Here is an 18,131-nt window from a genome sequence, read left to right as displayed (position 1 = left end):
GGGCAGAATAAAACCGCACACGAACAGCACGGAAGGCAGTGACTCATGCTATCTCTCCTTTGCAGTGGACCACAACTACTGGGCGCTCATCCTGATCCTGTTCCCCATCCTGACCCTCTTCGGCAACATCCTGGTCATCCTGTCCGTGTGCCGCGAGCGCTCGCTGCAGACGGTCACGAATTATTTTATAGTCTCGTTGGCCATCGCCGATCTCCTGGTCGCCGTGGTCGTGATGCCATTTGCTGTCTACTTTCTGGTAAGTCACCTTTTACACCATATATACTTTTTTGGGGATTTTGGGGGGCGTGTGTCAAAATCAGAGTGGCCCAAATGCAAAATAACCCACCATTTCCGTTTAATTTTATCAAGTGTTGGGTCATATAATAAATAAACACGCTCATAAATACCCATCAGGATGGAGCCAGAGTTCCTATCGTTTTCTGTTCAGCAGGGGGGTCAGGACCCAGGAGCCCGAGGGGCGTAGCTTTTAAGTAAATTGAGGCCATTCAAGCAATAACATTCAATTTTTGGCGATGCCGGCATATAAATCAATGTGCTGCCTGAGCAACTGTTTAAGGCGGAGAAAGCGAGCCGAGAAAGCAGCTCGAACGAATGGCGGTGGAAAAGTTGCAAGGGAAAAGGCACTGGGAAAAAAGACAGGGCATATACAAATTTAACTTATTAAAAAGCTACAAATTAAATGTTTTAAAATTTAAAATAAAAGGAAAAGTTAAGCCTGACACTGCATTTGCAATATCAATTAGTATCAATGAGTTTTAAAATTCCATATTTACTAGAAAAAGCTAAATAAATTAATTCAAAAAGAGAATATAAAGGGAATACATTCAGGGATAGGGAAAATATAAATGTAATTTACTAAAAAATTAACAATTAAAATACTTTAAATTTGAAAATAAAAGGGAAATGTTAAGCCAGAAATGGTAAGCCAAAACAAAAATAAATAAAATATTTGCAATATCAATTCAATTTTTTGGAAAAATAAATTTATAAGTTCAAGAGCTTAAAAACTATTATTAATATTACCAAAGTAACTAGAATCATTTAAAAAGGGAATAAAATTATACACATAATATATGAACCAAGGCCTGTAGAGTTCGTTTTCACTTTATAAATTAATTTAATAATTCCATGCAGATCCACAAATAGTAAAGCTAAAGCTTTCCTTTTTTTTACTAAATACTATTTTGTTCGTTATGATTGACCCAAGTCCAAGATTTGTTATAGATGTCTCAACCTATTTCATAGGAAACGAAACCTAAATAGCCAGAAAAGGCGCTTGTAGTCACATAAACAGCTCCTAATTGATTAAGGCTCTCAATCCCAGGTGGCTTTACTTCTGATAGATTAGAACTTAGTTTTGACTTCCGAAACGCTCCGAGGTTAATGGCAGTTGCTGGGATCGCTGGGAGGACTCCGAGGTCTGCGACTGTAGACTGCCTTTGACTTAAGCCGACGTAGCTGTCATTCCGTATGATTGATTGTTCGATTGACTGACTCACTGACTGACAGACTGTCTAGCCAGCCGGCCCCGCCGCTGGGAGTGGACTACCAGGTCCAGCAGGACCAACAGGACAGCCGGGACTCGCTAACTGACTGACAGATTGATGGAAGTGCCTCAGAGCCGGCTCCAGGCCCGTGCCCAGCTCGTTTCCGGCCCTGTCCACTCGGTGTCTCATCAGCATGCGGATTGCGGTCCCATATCCGCCATGCAAAGCGGGCAACTCGGCTCGGGACTGTGCAAGGCACTTGGAGGATCCCCTTTAAGGGGCCGCCCCTGCACTAATTGGTTGCAAGCCGCGCCTGTCACGGCTGCCACAATTAATTGCATGTTTATTTCATCGCTGGCAAATTATACCGAAATTTCCCCTTGCAATATTAAAAACCCTCGGAAGTCAAATGAAATTAACAACAGCCACATGCAGCGACAGCGGGGGCGGTGTGGGTGGCGGTGGCATTGTGAAATAACAAATGTGCAAACTTGTCGCACAAATGGGAACAAGAAACTCGGTGCCGGAATAATTGAATGTTTGTTCAAATATTTATTTAAGCTGTGTTTATTTTTTTGCCCCCACTTGATGAAGATTGACTGACCGGGGAGTATGGAAAAATAAAATTAATATGGCTGCCTAACAATAGAGCAAGTAAAAACCAGGCACCGTAAACACTATGATTTTTATTTTAAAAGTAAAAATATAATTATTATTTTTTACTAACAACAAATAAAACTCAGAAATAATCATAATTTTTGAGTTTTATAATAAAAATAAAAAATAATCATTATTTGAGCAAAAAATAATTAAAATAAAATATAGTGAGCATTTATAATTCTTATTTTTCCGATCAAAATAAAACTAATTTTTAATATTCACAAAATCGGCTTAGGTTTGAAAATAAGGTATCTTTTGATCAAGAAAATAAAAACCAGATATAATCTTTAACTCCCATTTTTTTCGCTCAAGAATAATGATTATTTTTTAAATTTGTATGATAAATCTCGAAAATAATGATTATACTTTGATCCTAAGTGGTTGAATTTTTGATTTAAAATACAGACCAATAATTATTGTTTGCACTTCCTGGTAAAAACAATTGTTAAAAAAAATACAGCTAAATCCTGGGCTCGTCCGGGAGTTGAACCCGGGACCTCTCGCACCCGAAGCGAGAATCATACCCCTAGACCAACGAGCCGCTTGAAGGACGGCCTGCCGGAATGGGCCCAAGAAGCGGGAGAGGGAGACGGCAAATCGGGGGGCGACAGAGACAGCCTCTAAATTTGACTGGCAGTGTTGTTTTTCGCACACTTAGAGGCCGGGGCCATCATCAAATCAAATCGATGCGGATTAAGTGTCGTTTGTGTATTACCAGCAAATTAAAGGCCGCCCGCCTCGAGCCTTTGTTGTTGACTTTCTAATGACGCACGCCCACTGAAAGTCACAGCAAATTAACTTGTCATTAAGTGCATCAGTCAGCTCACCTGTGCAAGTGTCGGCTTTTAATTACCCATTCACCGATTTGCCCCCCACCGCCCACCACCCACGCACACACGCCCACTTGTCAGCCGCAGAGGCTGCCAGCCGAGTCCATTGTACATAAACTTTCGCCAGCGAAAGTGATTTGAAACCCGAGATTTTGCGCAGAATTGGTGGTGCGGTCTCTTTCTTTCTGGCGCGATCTCTGGTCAGCCATCCCCCTCTAATCCATGCTGGCCTTGGCCTTCGCTTTTGGCAGGCAAAACATTAATTGATTGGATATATGATATGTCTCAAAAAAATGTACTAAGCAATTTCTAAAAATACTAGCTTATTATTCATCATTTGGTTGTTAGAAAACCTTTATCCGGCAAAAAACAAGTCTTTAAAATCGGTTATTTTAGTAGCTCATGTAACTACCTTTCTTGGAAAAAAGTAAGGCATACTTTTTGGCGGTTCTGAAATAATAATATTTACATTTTTGGTATTTTTCATAAGACGTTTTATTTTAAAGAGCTTTACAGATAGTAAGAGGTTTAAAATGGAGATTTAGATTAGGGAAAAATTAGATTGTGCATATATGTACTTCCTAGCTTTATAATACTTATAAAAGAAGGATAATTGTAAGATAGAAAATACATTTTTTTTAGTATTGGTTAGTATTTTCTTAGTATTTCTTAAATATAATTCAGAATATAATATTGTATTTTATATAAAGAAACTGTTAAAGTGCTTTATAAAACTTATGGAATTATGGCAAATAAACGAGTTGGTAGTTTGATAATTTTAATGAATTGTAGTATTTTTTGCTTGTTACTAAAACAAAGCCAAGTTATGAAAAGCTCTGGCTACCAGGTCTTCAACTGGAGCATTATTATATTTCAAGGCGGCGTGATTCATATTTTGGCATCCTATCATATCTCTCCCCTACTGGAGATGCTCCCAAACCCCTTTGATCGTGTCCCAGCAAATCATGGGCTGGCCTTGAAACCACCAAGCCGCCACTACTGGGTACTATTAAACTCAAGTCTTGGCGGTTTTCCAGGGCATACACACGCATACCCCGGCACATTGATGTACGCACAGCCACACTCGCACGCGGACACACATGAAAATTGATTTAGTTAAGAGGATTTGCGTCAACAACAGCACAATAAGTGGGCAGTAACACGGTCCAGTGCGATGTGAAGGAAGTGGGAAATGCGAGTGGGCCAGCTGGGGGTGGGGGCGGTGAACGATAGGGTGGTGGGTGGTGATTGGGAGGCTGCTGGAGGGGGCAGCTGAAGGCAGGGAAGATTGGGAGCTCTGGGCGCTCTTTGTGTGCGTTGGCATTTGTGCCGGATAGCACTTAACTCATAAAAATGTGCGCAACAAAGGTTGAGGTATCCACCGCTCAGTGACCCCCTGCAACCACCCAACCTCCCAACCACCCACCACCCCCAAAAACAGAAGCAACAAGAGGGAGCGCCCGGGGCGGAACGAACGAGATGCCAACAATGGAGAATTATTGCTTATGACACAAGCCAGCGGACAAACAAGGGGCGTTGGCTCGTCCTCGTCGTCCTGTCAGCGGTGGGCGTGGCAGGACACACACACACTCGCACACTCACGACCATTTAGACGCGCCGCTCCCACGGATCCCGTGATTCCCATGCTGATGCCCGAGCCGATGTTCCTTGGGCCCCGTACATGGCTCGTTTTAACTCGCGGCTTAAACAAATATACAAACATGTTTGCCTGCCCCGTGTCTCCCCGGGTGTGTGTGTGGGCCAGTGCTTTTCTATTTTAAGTGGTTGTATATGTCAGTTGAAAGCTTTTGTTGACATTCAAGTGGTCATTGAAAGTGTAAAAGCGTGCACACTGGACTGAATGGCTGTGGGGAAGCTGGGCGGGCGGGGTCTGCCGGGGGCGAAGCCCGCTAACTGGAAGAAAATATCACCGGAAATGGTGATCAACTCGGTTTTTTACTGCCCCAGTGGGGAGCAGAAGAATGCTGTGATTTTGTTCAAAAGTGCCGGTTAGGGCCGATTTCTCAATGTCATGTTAAGGTTCTAGTTATCTGTCAGCGAAAGTTAACCTGGAGTTATATTTGTTCTATTAACAACCAATATTTACAGAGTCTGTTATCACGCGTTTAAGAAGATATATCAGTTATGTTTTGAAAGACAAAAAATTTAACTGAAACATAACCTCTGGTTAAGAGTGTTAAAAGAGATTTATACAAACATTACATTCAATTGTAATGGAATTAATTTATTTATTATTATTATATTATTATTACATTATTTGTTTTAACTGACTGTCTAAAGTTGACGTGAGGGCCTTATCATATTTATTTCTAAGTATAAGATTAATAGAGGGATCCATTTATGCACATTTCTTCAAGGCATGATCACGTGCATTTTTCCTTGTGTAGGATCCAAGCCAGTCAAAAAAGCGCTCGTCTGGGAGCTTGTTCGGAGCACTAATCTTATCAGAGCTGTGTTTGCTTTTTGTCTGGGAATGGTAGGATTTCTCCGTTTCCTTTCCTAATTTTCCCTTTTTGCCATTCTCAGCTCTGTCCAGCTTCCACTGGGTGTTTTTCAGCCATTGTTAATTGCTTTTGTGTGCAGCTTGGGCAATGCTTTCGAGCTGACTTTTGCAGAAATGGGCAGGGACAGCAGGGATTAGGGGGAATGGGGCTCGGGATCTGGATCTGGATCTGGATGGCCGGAGGATAACACAGAGCAGCCCGGTGAGCGTGTGCAGTGCGAGCAGGGCTTATCATTTCCCCAGGTGGGATTACCATCCCAAAACCATGCATTTAAAAATTTTAAAAAAAGGTGTAATATCAAAAATGGCTTATTTTTTAAACATGTATTTTGGTACATAATATACGAATTTCCGACTAATGTATTACTTTAATTCAGAAAAATTATACCTTTTAATTAAATACCCATATGCTGGTACATAACACGTGAATTTCGGAATATTAAAGTATTTTAATTCAGAAGCCTTACATCTTTTAATTAAATACATATATTTTGGTACATATTATATGAGTTTCGGAATAATAAAGTATTTAAATTCAAAAACCTTATACCTTTTAATTAACAACAAACGCAGTTGTTTGAAGTATTTCACTAAGTACCTATATTTTGGTAAATATTATATGAGTTTCCTGATAGTATCTACACTCAAGGACCCATATACCTTATGGGGATCCTTATCTAGGCCACCCCATATGCAGCTGCACTTACTTGGGAAAGTGTTTCCTCGGCCCACGGAGCGTATGAGGGACGTCAAGTGCTCGGAAAACAGCCTTTAATGGCAATTGTCAATCGTTCAGGTCTGCATTACCCTCGTCCTTGAGTCCTTGAGTCCCCGGGTCTTTGGGTCCTGGGGTCCTTGGGCGCCTGGGTCCTTTGGTTTTTGCGCATCGCACTCACTTGAGAGGGCCGTAAAGAGGCAACAGAAATTGCCATAAGTTCATGGCAAAAATAAATAATCTGATTAATGTACACTCACAATCGCAATCACGGACTTACGCACACACACACGCGGGGCCACTTGAGCTACTTGAGGCGGCGGCCACAGGAATGGGAGCCACTGGCGAAAGGACTCGCCGTCGCTGCGGGTCCTGCCAAAGGTCAGGCTCTGCGGTGGGCGGGCCGAGGGGCGGGGAAAAGTATCTGGCACCCGGATATGCGGCGACGATAACGGTACTTAATCAGCCTTTGACCCAGAAAGTGGAGCTCGGGAAAGAGAAAGGGTCCTGCCCATGGAAATCGCAGTCGGAAAAGGAGTTTTCGGTTCTTAAGCGCAGTAATATAGACTGTTTTGGGGACTGCTTTCTGGCCAGTTTTTATTGTTTCTTCTAACATATTATTGAGTGGAATGTGCGATCTTTACTGGCTTAGATAATAGTCGTTAAATGTGCTTGGTTCTCCAATTAATCTAAAAGAAATTAGGCAGCTTTTATGATATCTGAAATATATTTAAGACTCCTTTAAAAATATTTTAGGAGTGCTGTAAAAATAAACAAAATGTTGGTAATTTGACTATTTTAAGGACTGCCTTATGACTAATTTTGATTGCTTCTTCTAATATATTATTCAGCCGAATAAGTTTTCCTTACTGTTTCAGAAAATTGTCTTCAAATGTGCTTAGTAAAATGTATTAATCCAAAGAGAATTCGATTTACACCTATATCAGCTTCTAAGATATCTAAAATATATTTAGAAATTCTTTAAAAATTTATGAGGCCTAATGCAAAAATTATACAAAATTGTGGTAAAGTAGACTGTTTTAACAACTGTTTTCTGGCTTATTTAGATTGTTCCTCCTTATATATTAATGTATTTTAAATTTACTAATTTGGATTATAGCCTTTAAATGTGCTGCGTAGGGTTTTCAATATTAAATAAAATAGAAGCACACCCATTCAGTTTTTATAACCAAAATAATATTAGAGCCGCTGTTTGTTTATTTAGGTAATGGTAACTACTCATAAAAAATATGTTCTGCTCTTTGGTCTCAAAAAAATACGAATATTTGCAATATTTTAATTTAAAATCAATATTAACCATTTATTTTATTTTTACATTTCAAAACTACTAATAAGTAGAGGAAGTGATAAAAAAGCAGGCTTTGGTTGAAGTATATTTTTTTAAATGTGCTCTAAAATGTATTCACCATTTTTTGTCGGTCCCCGAATTGAATTTATTTTGCAACGCTTCACAAGAAGGAAGTTTCCATTTAGATGCCAGCCCCAAAAACCAGGACTGCAGCTTTTATGGGATAATGGGTTAAATTCCACACACGCACTCGGCCATGTAGGCCAAAAAAATGCTTTCCCTGGAAAACCCACCGACCACTTAAACCACAGTTTTTATTCAAATTGCATAAACATGTGACATGTGTTTCCAGCTCTCCGAAACGTGTTCGCCCCAAACAGAAACCACACACCCACGTTCCAAACACACAAAAGCCAAGAATGCAGTTGCCACATATAAACATAAACCTGGACATTTTGGCAATTTACATTTTGTTATCCCGCTGTAATCATATTTTGTGCGTGTCCCAGGCAAAAAACACAGAGTTGACAGCCCGGCAGGCCGAGCGTCGTCGAATTCAGCTCGAGAAGCACCTGTTTTTCTGACACTTTTATTATGAAAACGTTTGATAATTGGATCGAATGGGGGCAAAGTTGCGGGGCTGCAACTCAAAACTCGCCGGCAATGATTCTCGAAATTCGCCAGGAATGTGCGGCAGATGGGGGGAACATTTATGACTTCGGCTGGAGCGAAAATAAAACTGCAAACAAGCTTGTAGTGGGCGTGGTCCCCGGACTCCTTCCCCTGCTCCTGCTCCAGCTCCAGCTCCAGCTCACCTGGCAAACTGCAGAACTGGCAACCTGGCAACCTGGCCACCCGGGGCCAGAAACTGCCAAACTACACAAAAACTGTTTCCATGTGGCAGGCAATAAAAAGAGTTTTCCGCAACTTGTTCCTGGCCAGGCCAGGCAGCAGAAAACAGGAAACACAGAAAAAAAAGTACAAAAAAGTACAAAAAACAAAAAGGAAAGCCCGGGAGAGCAAAGTGGAAGGCGGAGCTGAGTTGCTGGGCGGCAAAGTTTTTTAATTTTAATGGCCATTTAAAAGGTTGCAGGCAAATGCTTGGCCCGGCTTAAGTGCCGTTCATCAGAGCAGGTGACGTCGGGTCCACTCGGTTCATTACTGGCCCAGTCCAGTGGAGTCCACTCCCTCGGGAGTCCGCACCTCGGACCCTCATGTCCTGTCAGCCGGGATCTGCATCCGTAGCCCGGCTGGGCCACTCACTTGGGCCACTGCCTAGACTAGAGAACTGAAAGCTGAAAACCGAAAGCCGAAAAGGCCTTCTTTCCCTGCATTCCGGCCACCCACTTGAGCGGAAAATGGAGACTGCTCCTCGGCGAGGCTGTCAAAGTGCCCAAGTGGCTGAGCCACAAGCTGCAGCAAACACCCGAAAAGCGACTTCGGCTTAGGGATGCATTGCGAGAAGGAAGAGTTTCCACAAATATCGAATCAAAGAACTGGGGAAATGAGAGGGATTCCTAAATGCTAAATATCCGTTTTAGTAGCTTAAATGATAATGACTCACTTATAATTTAAAATTATTTTAAAATTTGAATATTTATGCTACTAATATTATATACTATATCATTTTAAAGGACTATTTTCATACACATTTTTATTGATTGTTTAAAATAACTTTCAATAAAAGTAAAAAATATTTATTAATACAACGCAATCTCATGAAATCGTTTTTTTAATTTTACAAAATATTTATTTCACTTTAGCAAACTGAATCTATCATATTATTTAAAATATATCAATACTATTCACTATTATTACCTTCTTATTTAAATAAAATGTACTAAAAATACTTTAAAATTCATTTTCAATTGAAAATTACCTTTTTTATGTGTTTTTTACATCAATTTTTTGAGTAAAGACCGTAAAATAGGTTTTTTACTTTAAAAAAATTCATAAATATACTTTAAAATACATTTTTTCATCTACATTTTTTGGGTACATTGGGATTTTTGCCATATTATGTCTTACATCCAATGGTTTGATGAAAATGACCCGAAAATGGTCATACAAAACCTGACTAAGCGGAAGATAATTACTTTCTCATAAAAATATATTAGCGAACAAAAAGTACAATTTTTTGAGAGACAAATCAAGCAATTTCCTTTAAGAATAATACCAAATCGAAAGGAATATCATCAAGTGGTTTCGTTGTGTGGGCAATTGGGGATATTTATGGGGAGCATCGCATCCAAAGTAGATGGAACTCTGCCATCCCTGGCTGGCACTGAGTGGGTTGTTTATGCGGTGCCCCTGCGGACTGCAGTGACCCCAGTCGGGCTCCTTGGGCTGCAGAAACAATTTGTTGACTAAGCCAACTTGAATGCGCCCGAAAGCAGGCAACGCTTTGTGCTCAGCCCTCTGCGGCTGTATGGGTGGCTGGCCCATGTGTGTGCGTGTGTGTGTGCGAGTCTCAGTATCTGTGTGTGCTTATAAATCCCCGTCAGGCAGCGAAGCACACTGAACCGCAGGCCGCACATCAATTCAAATAAATAATCTAACAGCATGAAATCGGCCGGGGGCACAAACTTTTCAGCTGCTCAGTTGGATTTCGGATTTAGGATTTCGGATCTGGGATCTCGGACTTGGATGGGTGGGTGGGGTGGTGTGGGCTGCGCGGCTAAATGGTGGCCATAAAAAATATGGCCTGCAATCTGGCTCACTTTCGGCAGCGACCCCGACCGGCGACTGCCATCTCCGGCACGCATGCGAGTTAAAGCGCGCACTTCCGGCCGGATTCAAGACCACGGACCGCAGATTTCGGTTTCTGGTCGCATTTTCCGCCGGGCCCCGGCTTGAATAATTAACACAGATTTTGATTTGGCCCAAAGCCACTCGGTCCCCAGCCCAATCGCAAGCCCTAGCCCCCGCAAAAGGGCCAAGATTCAATCAGCGAACGGAACACGATTCCCGGATGTCTTCCACACTCGGCCAGCGGCGAAAGTGTATATATTTTATTATCATTTTCTGGCAAGATGGCCACATAAATACCCAATATCCAGGGCGCAAAATATGCCGCCAAGGGGCTGGAAAAGTCATCTTAAAACCGAATTTCCCCCGACGCTAATGACAGCTAATTTGTTGCAACAACAAGCATGGCAAGGCGAGGAAATCTCTCGAACGCACACATGCTCGTATCTATATAAACAGCGCACATATCTGGGCTATTTACGTACACATCAGGCCATATAATATGTACAAATATGCACCAACTTGGCCTCCGGGGGCGATTCCGAGGCTATTAAAAATGGCGAAGAAAAACGCTAAAATTGCGACGACAGTGACAGGGAAAGAGAGGGCAACACCGGAAGTGAGCGAGAGGGAGCAAGATGAACGCATACGCACACACGTATACCCAGGCAGACAATAAACTTAATAAATAAGTCAATTAATTGCCCCGAGCTGCTCGCAGGGCCAGGACCCGGGCCAGAAGCAACAGCATCAAGTGCCAGGCACTTGGCTAAGAGCCCGAGCCACCCACTCACCCCCAACTTTCACCCACTTTCCCCCAGTGTATTCACTATGCACGCGTGCGAGTGTGTGTGTGTGTCTATTACGGCAGCCAGTTCAATTAACATTGTCTGGCTGCGTGGCGTAAGAAAATGTACGCGAAACTCGTTTAATAGTCGCCAGCTCCTTGGCTTTGACAGCGTCGAGGTTACGGTAACTTTATTACCAACGCTGCAAAATTATCCACGGCTGCTGCACTGCACTGGGCGAAAAGGGGTGCTACAAGGGAGCAAATTCCATTGGAAAATATAACGAATAAAATGTAGCTTTTAATTAGTCATTATTTGTTTTTGAAGGACTGTGGATGGGTTAAGAACGGCGGTGATATATTAATTTTTAAATTATTGTTAAAAATAAAAACAAAAATTAAAAAAGAACGCAAATAAGTCAGGAGTTCCAACAAATATTAAAAATGTCTAAAAATATGCAACAATATTTTTAAATCGCTGGAGTGCTTTGAAATTGTAAAAAGATATAATTCACTGCATACTTTTAGATAGCTAAAAAAGTGATTTTACATGAAAAGGTGATTTAGTGATTTTACTTTCGGAGTAAGTAATGTGAATGGGAAAATGAGGAAAACGATTTTTTTTAGCCCTGTTTCAAGTAAAATAAAATATTTTGCGATTTTTTAAACTTTGTGATACATAGGAAAGTATTTGCGGGATTACTGCTAAGCCCATTTTGGCTTGGTGTACCATAGCTTTGGCTGTTAGTTTAGCTTGCAGCTGACGAGTGCAATTAGTGGACGCCCCGGCTCCTCCAGTGCGACCGGTGCAGCTCCATTTTGGGTTATTCCGCACTTTATGTCCATGAAATATTAAAGCGGAAACGACAGGCAGCCGCGACTGCAGCATTTGGCAACATAAACAAATTATTTGATGGCTTTTACGCGATCCACCTCCCGCCGCCCACATTCCACATGGCGCCCGAGTCCCCCTCGAACCCCCCTTTTTTGGGGGGAGGGAGGACCTTGACGTCTTGTTCCTGCGGTTGGTGTCGCCTTCTTTTCGGGGATTTTGGCTGGGTTTTTTGGGTGGCATGGCCGGCCACTAAGTAAACTTTAATGGCGACCATAAAATAGGCAAAAAGGGGCGCGCCCACACACACGAGAATCCTTGTATATTATGCGAGTGGCATAAAACCAAAGACCACGAGTAAGGAGCAGCCAGCAAAGGAGCAGGATCAAGGACGACCAATCCCCAGCAGCATATTTTGCAGCTGCTGTGACATTTTTATGCTAAGCAGTCGCCAAATTATGAAAATTCGTAAAAAGCCAAATGTTATGGCATCCTGCCAGACAGAGATAGATAGATGCTGCGACACACACACAAAGAGCGAGTATCCTTGCCAATTTGAGCCGCTGGTTTTGGCCAGCTTTCCTCTGGTTTATCGCTTCGGAACTAAACTCGTTGACTCGTTTATCATCTCGTTCCCAAGAACAACAAGGAGGCGCCACCACTTCCGACAGGAGGAAGAAAACCCTGTAGTTCCCAAGGATGGATGGAGGTGCGGCTCGATTTGTGGGGCAGAAGGAGCTGGCATGGCCAGGCTTTCATCGTTACTGCATAAAATACTAGTTAAAGTTGAAAAAATATATTTTTACCCTTTGAAGAAACCATTAGATTTGATTCAAAAATAACCATTGATTTGAACAGATTTTAATGGACTTTGCAATTGGATATAAATAGATATTTATTCTCAGAAGGTAAAGAAATATTTATTTATTTTTTAAAGCTCTGTCAATTTACCAAAAACAATATATTTAAGTGCTAGAATAATTGAGCAACAATTTAAGATTTTTCCCATTTTTTTGGCACTTGAAAAGAGGGAAAACCAGCTCAAGTTCGACATTAAATATAGTTGATCCCGTCTCAAACTCAGTAGCGAGTGACCTGGGCACCATCATCTGGGCGCTCTAATGAGACGATAATGAAGCTGTCCAAACGAAAGCGGGCTTAGCCAATTGCCAGGAGGATAGCGGAGGAGCAGGAAGGACGAGGAGCTGGGATGGTCTCGAATGGCGAACCCAAATCAGGAAAACTTTCCCTCTCAGCTTGACACTTAACTTGGGGGGTCATTGGCAACTATTTCCTGCACCACATAATGTGCACAATTTGTTACGCATGCCCTGCCTGCCACGCCCACCTGCCGCCCAGCCAGCCCACCACCCACTCCACCACCCCCCTGCGGTTGCCCAGTGAAGTATCAAAAATCTGTTTGAAGTTGAATTCGCCAGGGCAAAAAATGGGGGAAAAAAGAAATGTTGGTTAGAAGCAGAGCTGTCAGGAGAGGTCCTCAATTCACCCATTCCAGTTGTGTGAAAGCAGAAAAGGGTTGTCAGGTTCTGTTCGTTTTATTTGGGAAATTTTCTGTGTCTACTTTCGGTTTTATAATTAATTTTAAAAAGCTTTTAATGGCTGGCACGCGTTTTGGCATAGGCCAAAGCTGCAGCTCCAACCCCATTGGCCCCTGGAAATTTTCCAGAGGAGTCCAGAGACCCTCCAGCTGAAAGTCCCCTCGGCAGGCGGAAAGGGCAAGTCAAGGGCTCCTAATTGACTTGCCAATGGCAAAGGATGGCCGGGGCTTGGACACACCGTTTAATCGGGACACCACTTGTCGAGCCACAAAAAAAAATGAAAGGCATTCAACTGGGTTTAAAATGGAATGTTTAAATACCAACGATCAAAATTACATATATATTATTGGTTATGAGTCAGTTTTACATATTTATATCGATTGTCAAACGTTCCCTTTCAGTTATGTGAGTGAAACCTTAGGCAGGACCTTATTTCTTTTGTTTATAAGGTCACCCTGTTCAAATATACTGCACTACACCTAGTATTTTTTTAACTAGAAATTTTTAGTTTTTATACTTCGACACAGCATTCAATGGAAGATTAACTTCCCTGTTATCTTATTGCTTAGGAGCCGGTTATATTTATCGACTTTGAGAGTTCTCAAATATTTATGCTGGCATAAACCACACAAACATCTTTTGTGCATATGGTCACCCTTTTTTTAATATACTGCTCCCTATATGGTATTATTTTAGTAACTTACAATTACTGATTATATATACTTTCCCATGGAGTACACATTTAGATAGCTTTCCATGAATATTATTGGCCACAAGTCGTTTATTTTTATCAACTGTTAGGCTACTATAGTGGGTGAAACTTTAATCAGACACGTTTTTATTTTAGAAACTCCGCCATTTTTTTATATACTGCACCACGTGTAGTATTTTTTTCTGACTTTGTATACTTTTACACGGAATAGAATCTATGATAGATGAACTTTCCCGGTGGGCTCAGTGACACTTTGCCCCGTCCCCGGCTACCTGTCGCACCCACGTGTCTGAGGCGCCTCACCGGGAAGTTTTTGCTGCTCCGGACGATCCGATCCGTGGCTGCCTGCTCCAATGAACAATTTTGAGGCCACTTTCAATTCACTAACAATTTAAGTGACGCCCGGGGCCGTCAAACTTTTAATAGCCAAAACGAGGAGCAGCAGGATGAAAAGGACGAACAGGACGACGTGGAGGGAGGTCTAGAGCCTGCAACGTGGGACACGTGCGACACGGCCCGGGGTCTTTTATGGGTCCTGGGCTCGGGTTCCTGGAGAGATGCATAATACGTATACACGCACATGCTGCTTTCACAGGGCGATGGGTGGGTGCTGGGTGGCAAGGTCAAGGCTCCTGCGACTGCTACAAAGTAATTCGTTTCCGCTTCCGCTTCATTACACTCGCCGCCCCACCCGAAAGCACTTAGAGAAAAGAAGGCAAATAAAACACAGCGGCGCAGGAACAGAAAGAAGCGAAATGAAATAAATCGAGGCTGGTAAATAAAATGCGCAATTGACAGGCACAGGGGAAATGGCAGCGCCCCCACCCACAACCGGCTGCAAGGATACTCCGGCTCTCAGATAGGAATTCAGGTTCAGAGGCCTCACCTGGCGACCGGCAAAACGCTTATGGGCAAATACAAACAGGCAAATATCCACGGCGATCGGTGGGCGGGGCCGGCTTAATGGCGGCTAATTAACGCGTCCTTTGCCGTCAAACTTGTTGAGTGGAGAACATGACTCGTTGGCAGCCAACCGGCCTCAAAGAGGAGGCGCTGGCTACTCCAGGGGTTGTCCGCTCTGCAAGCCCTTGACTTTCCAGCGCTCTGACCAATGTTGGTTTTAATTAAGAACCTCACGTTTTTGCAGGCACTTCTTCTGAGGAATAATTACAAAAATGGTCCTGCTAATTGGATTGGCGCCTCAACTACAGTTTACTTCGTTTTCTCAGGCTGAAAATAGTATACACATTATCAATCTTAGTATTAATATTTACCTTAAAGATATATTATACAAAATTCCTGGTAATTTGATTGTTATCTTAACCTACTTTTATACTCACTCTATGTATTCGCTGTCCCATATTAACCAAGTAAGCCCCTTTCACTGTATTTACCTAAGTGGGGCGAAAGCCCATCGGGGATAACATATCTCAGAAAACTTTGCACTTATTCAAAAACAGGAGATGATTGACCCCATTTCTGGAGCAAAGAGCTTTTAGCTGGAAAAGGATTTCCGCGTACAGTTTGCTACCTGTTTTCTGGGCTTCAACATTTTTGGCCAGGCTTTAAGCGAAATTTGCAAACTGATTAGCTTACATTCAAGCATCGGTTGTGTTTGCACAGGAGTCTGATGAAATTTGTACTAAATTCGGAGCGTTGAAACGATTCCCAGTGGGTTTTTAAGACAGCTTTTGGCCGAGCCTTTCAACCAAATCACCACCCCTCAAGCCTGCTCGTGTGCGAGTGTCTTCCCCTGATTTGAACAAATAGTTACTTGCCTGCCATAGAGAAACCGTCCTCTATCCACTGAAAAAAGAGCTGAGACAATAGAGGGAGTAGAATAATGTTGTATTAATCTTTAAAAATACGAAACACATAGGAATAGTCACTAGTAAACTATCTCTTTTACTGGGCTTTAAAAATACTTATATAATTTCCTAAAAATGTTTCCAAGCTAAAAATATTTCTTAAAAATGCTAAACTTTAAAAATTTAAATATTGTACACCATGTCTAAATTTTTTTAATATTCTTAGCTTTTTGTCCAACAAACATTATTAGTATTCCAGTTTTTCTGTGCATTTTAAAATCCAGCTTTTAACAACCTATTGTCCACCTTTGTCTAAAGGTTTCTGCTTTTAAAATAGAAATGCCCATTGAATGCGGAAACAAAAGGCGTTTTTTGAAAGCAAATCTCAGAGTTTTTCTGCGTGTACCTAGGCACTCACGCACACCAGCACAGAAATCGATGCCATGTGTGTGTGTTTGTGGATATCCTTTGCTTTCTCTTCGTATCAGCGTGCAAACTATAAAAACCAGAAGCTCAATTATCAAAATGCTATGTGTGTTTGTTTGTTTGTTGGCTTGCCTTTGTGCGTGTGTGTGGGTGACTGTCCCTGTCTCTCTCGCCCCCACCCCATTTGCCATTGTCCTGGTCCAGAAAGAGGGAGGGAGACAGCATCCGAAAGCTTTTCCCTTTGGGTTTTCAGTGTGTGCGCTCGCCTTTGACTGTGCAAATAGATAAATTTATTTATTTTATCCCTGCTGCAGGAACCGCACACAAACAACAGGCGGCTGAGACGGCGATAGCATAGAAATTTTCTTTCTATTCCTGCTCTAAAATAAACCAGAAGCCAGAAAAGGAGAGGACGCAGGACCCAGGACAGCCAGCTGCCGGCAGACAACTGACTTTAAATGCCTTTATGCTCACAAAATACATAAACTGAACATTTTTGAGCGACTCGAGGCGGGGGCAGAGAGACACTTTCGCTGAATTGGAAATCGCTTTCACAATGCCCGAACAGAATAGACTTCGGGCGGTTGGTTGGGGCGTTAAAATGGGTTTGGAAAAATATTAAAAAATTCAATGAAGCTTGCAGCTGAAGGAATGTCGGAGAAAGAATCAAAGGAAAGCAATTCCAAGCAAACTTTCCAAGATTAAGCCATAAATAATTCGACAAATGCTACCTTTGGTTAGGAAAAGATCCCATTTAGTATAGATAAAAAGTGTAAAGAAATCTTTTGATGTGATTGAAATTGTTAATTATTTTGTAAAATTAAGGTAAGCTTTAAGGTTTTGCATCATCATAAAGTTAGTTTGCAAATGTGTTTGTTATGTTAAAGTGATACAAGTGATATGTTAGGCCAGCTTACATCTAGAAACTAAAGGCATCAGCACGGTAGTAATAAAACGCGGCTCTTACACATCATGAACTATGTAAAATGTACTTTAAATTAAGTACTTTAAAAAGTAAAATCGTGTTTAATGTAAACTCAGTTTCATAAGCCCCCAGTTTGGTTTCGAAAACCATTTGCGCCTCAGGAAAAAACACCAACGAAAGACAGAAAAAAACAGAAGAGTGAGACATCCAAGGTACGCCAAAATGTACGACCAAACAAAAACATTAAGTGAGGATGACAGGAACAGAGTCTGTATTTTTATGCATGTATATAGACTTATGGTCAATACCCGGGAATACATTATAAATTATAGTTCAGCTGCAGGCAGCCAGGATCTGGGCGTACGCCTCGTATACGCAGTGTGCCTGACAATGGACTCCGACAGGAAGCCAAAGAAAAGCAGTAAAAAATGTCACATCTTCGAATATGTGGCATGTGTGTGGGGGGGAGGTTGGTTCACAGGATGAGCAGTCGTGCGTGTGTGCCTTTATATCCAAAAGTTTTTGCCACTTTTTTTAGCCGAGCTCAACTTTTGTTATGCTCGCTTAGCTCCGGCTAAGGATACTCCGTCTGAGTCTGCGACTGCCCAGCTATTTTAGTACATTTCTCTGCTGCTTTCACTTGACTTTCACTCTCACTTTCCCGTGCCTGCGTGTGTACCAATATTTTACACTCTTTGCAGGGGCTGAGCTCCGGTTCGAGTTTCAGTTTGTTTGTTTAATTTAAGGCCAAAACCGATTGGAGAAGAAAAACAAGATAGGAAACTTTG

General features: G+C 41.9%; 1 protein-coding gene and 1 non-coding gene across 6 annotated transcripts in view; one reads left to right on the top strand and one right to left on the bottom strand.

Moving 5' to 3' along the window:
• LOC108024762 (dopamine D2-like receptor) overlaps window positions 1–18,131 on the top strand; it is a 65,680-nt gene that overhangs the window by 39,461 nt on the left and 8,088 nt on the right. For all 5 annotated transcript variants that reach the window (XM_044093367.2, XM_044093368.2, XM_044093366.2 and 2 more), the window contains exon 4: window positions 66–256. In XM_044093367.2, the coding sequence (XP_043949302.1) occupies window positions 66–256 (191 nt within the window). The remainder of the gene's footprint in view (window positions 1–65; window positions 257–18,131) is intronic.
• On the bottom strand, window positions 2,638–2,709 carry Trnap-cgg (transfer RNA proline (anticodon CGG)). Its single transcript has one exon. It is a non-coding gene; the product is annotated as a tRNA-Pro (tRNA).

Source organism: Drosophila biarmipes, chromosome X (genome assembly GCF_025231255.1).
Source record: "Drosophila biarmipes strain raj3 chromosome X, RU_DBia_V1.1, whole genome shotgun sequence".
NCBI classification, from domain to species: Eukaryota; Metazoa; Arthropoda; class Insecta; order Diptera; family Drosophilidae; genus Drosophila; species Drosophila biarmipes.
This window is presented reverse-complemented; position numbering and strand designations above follow the sequence as displayed.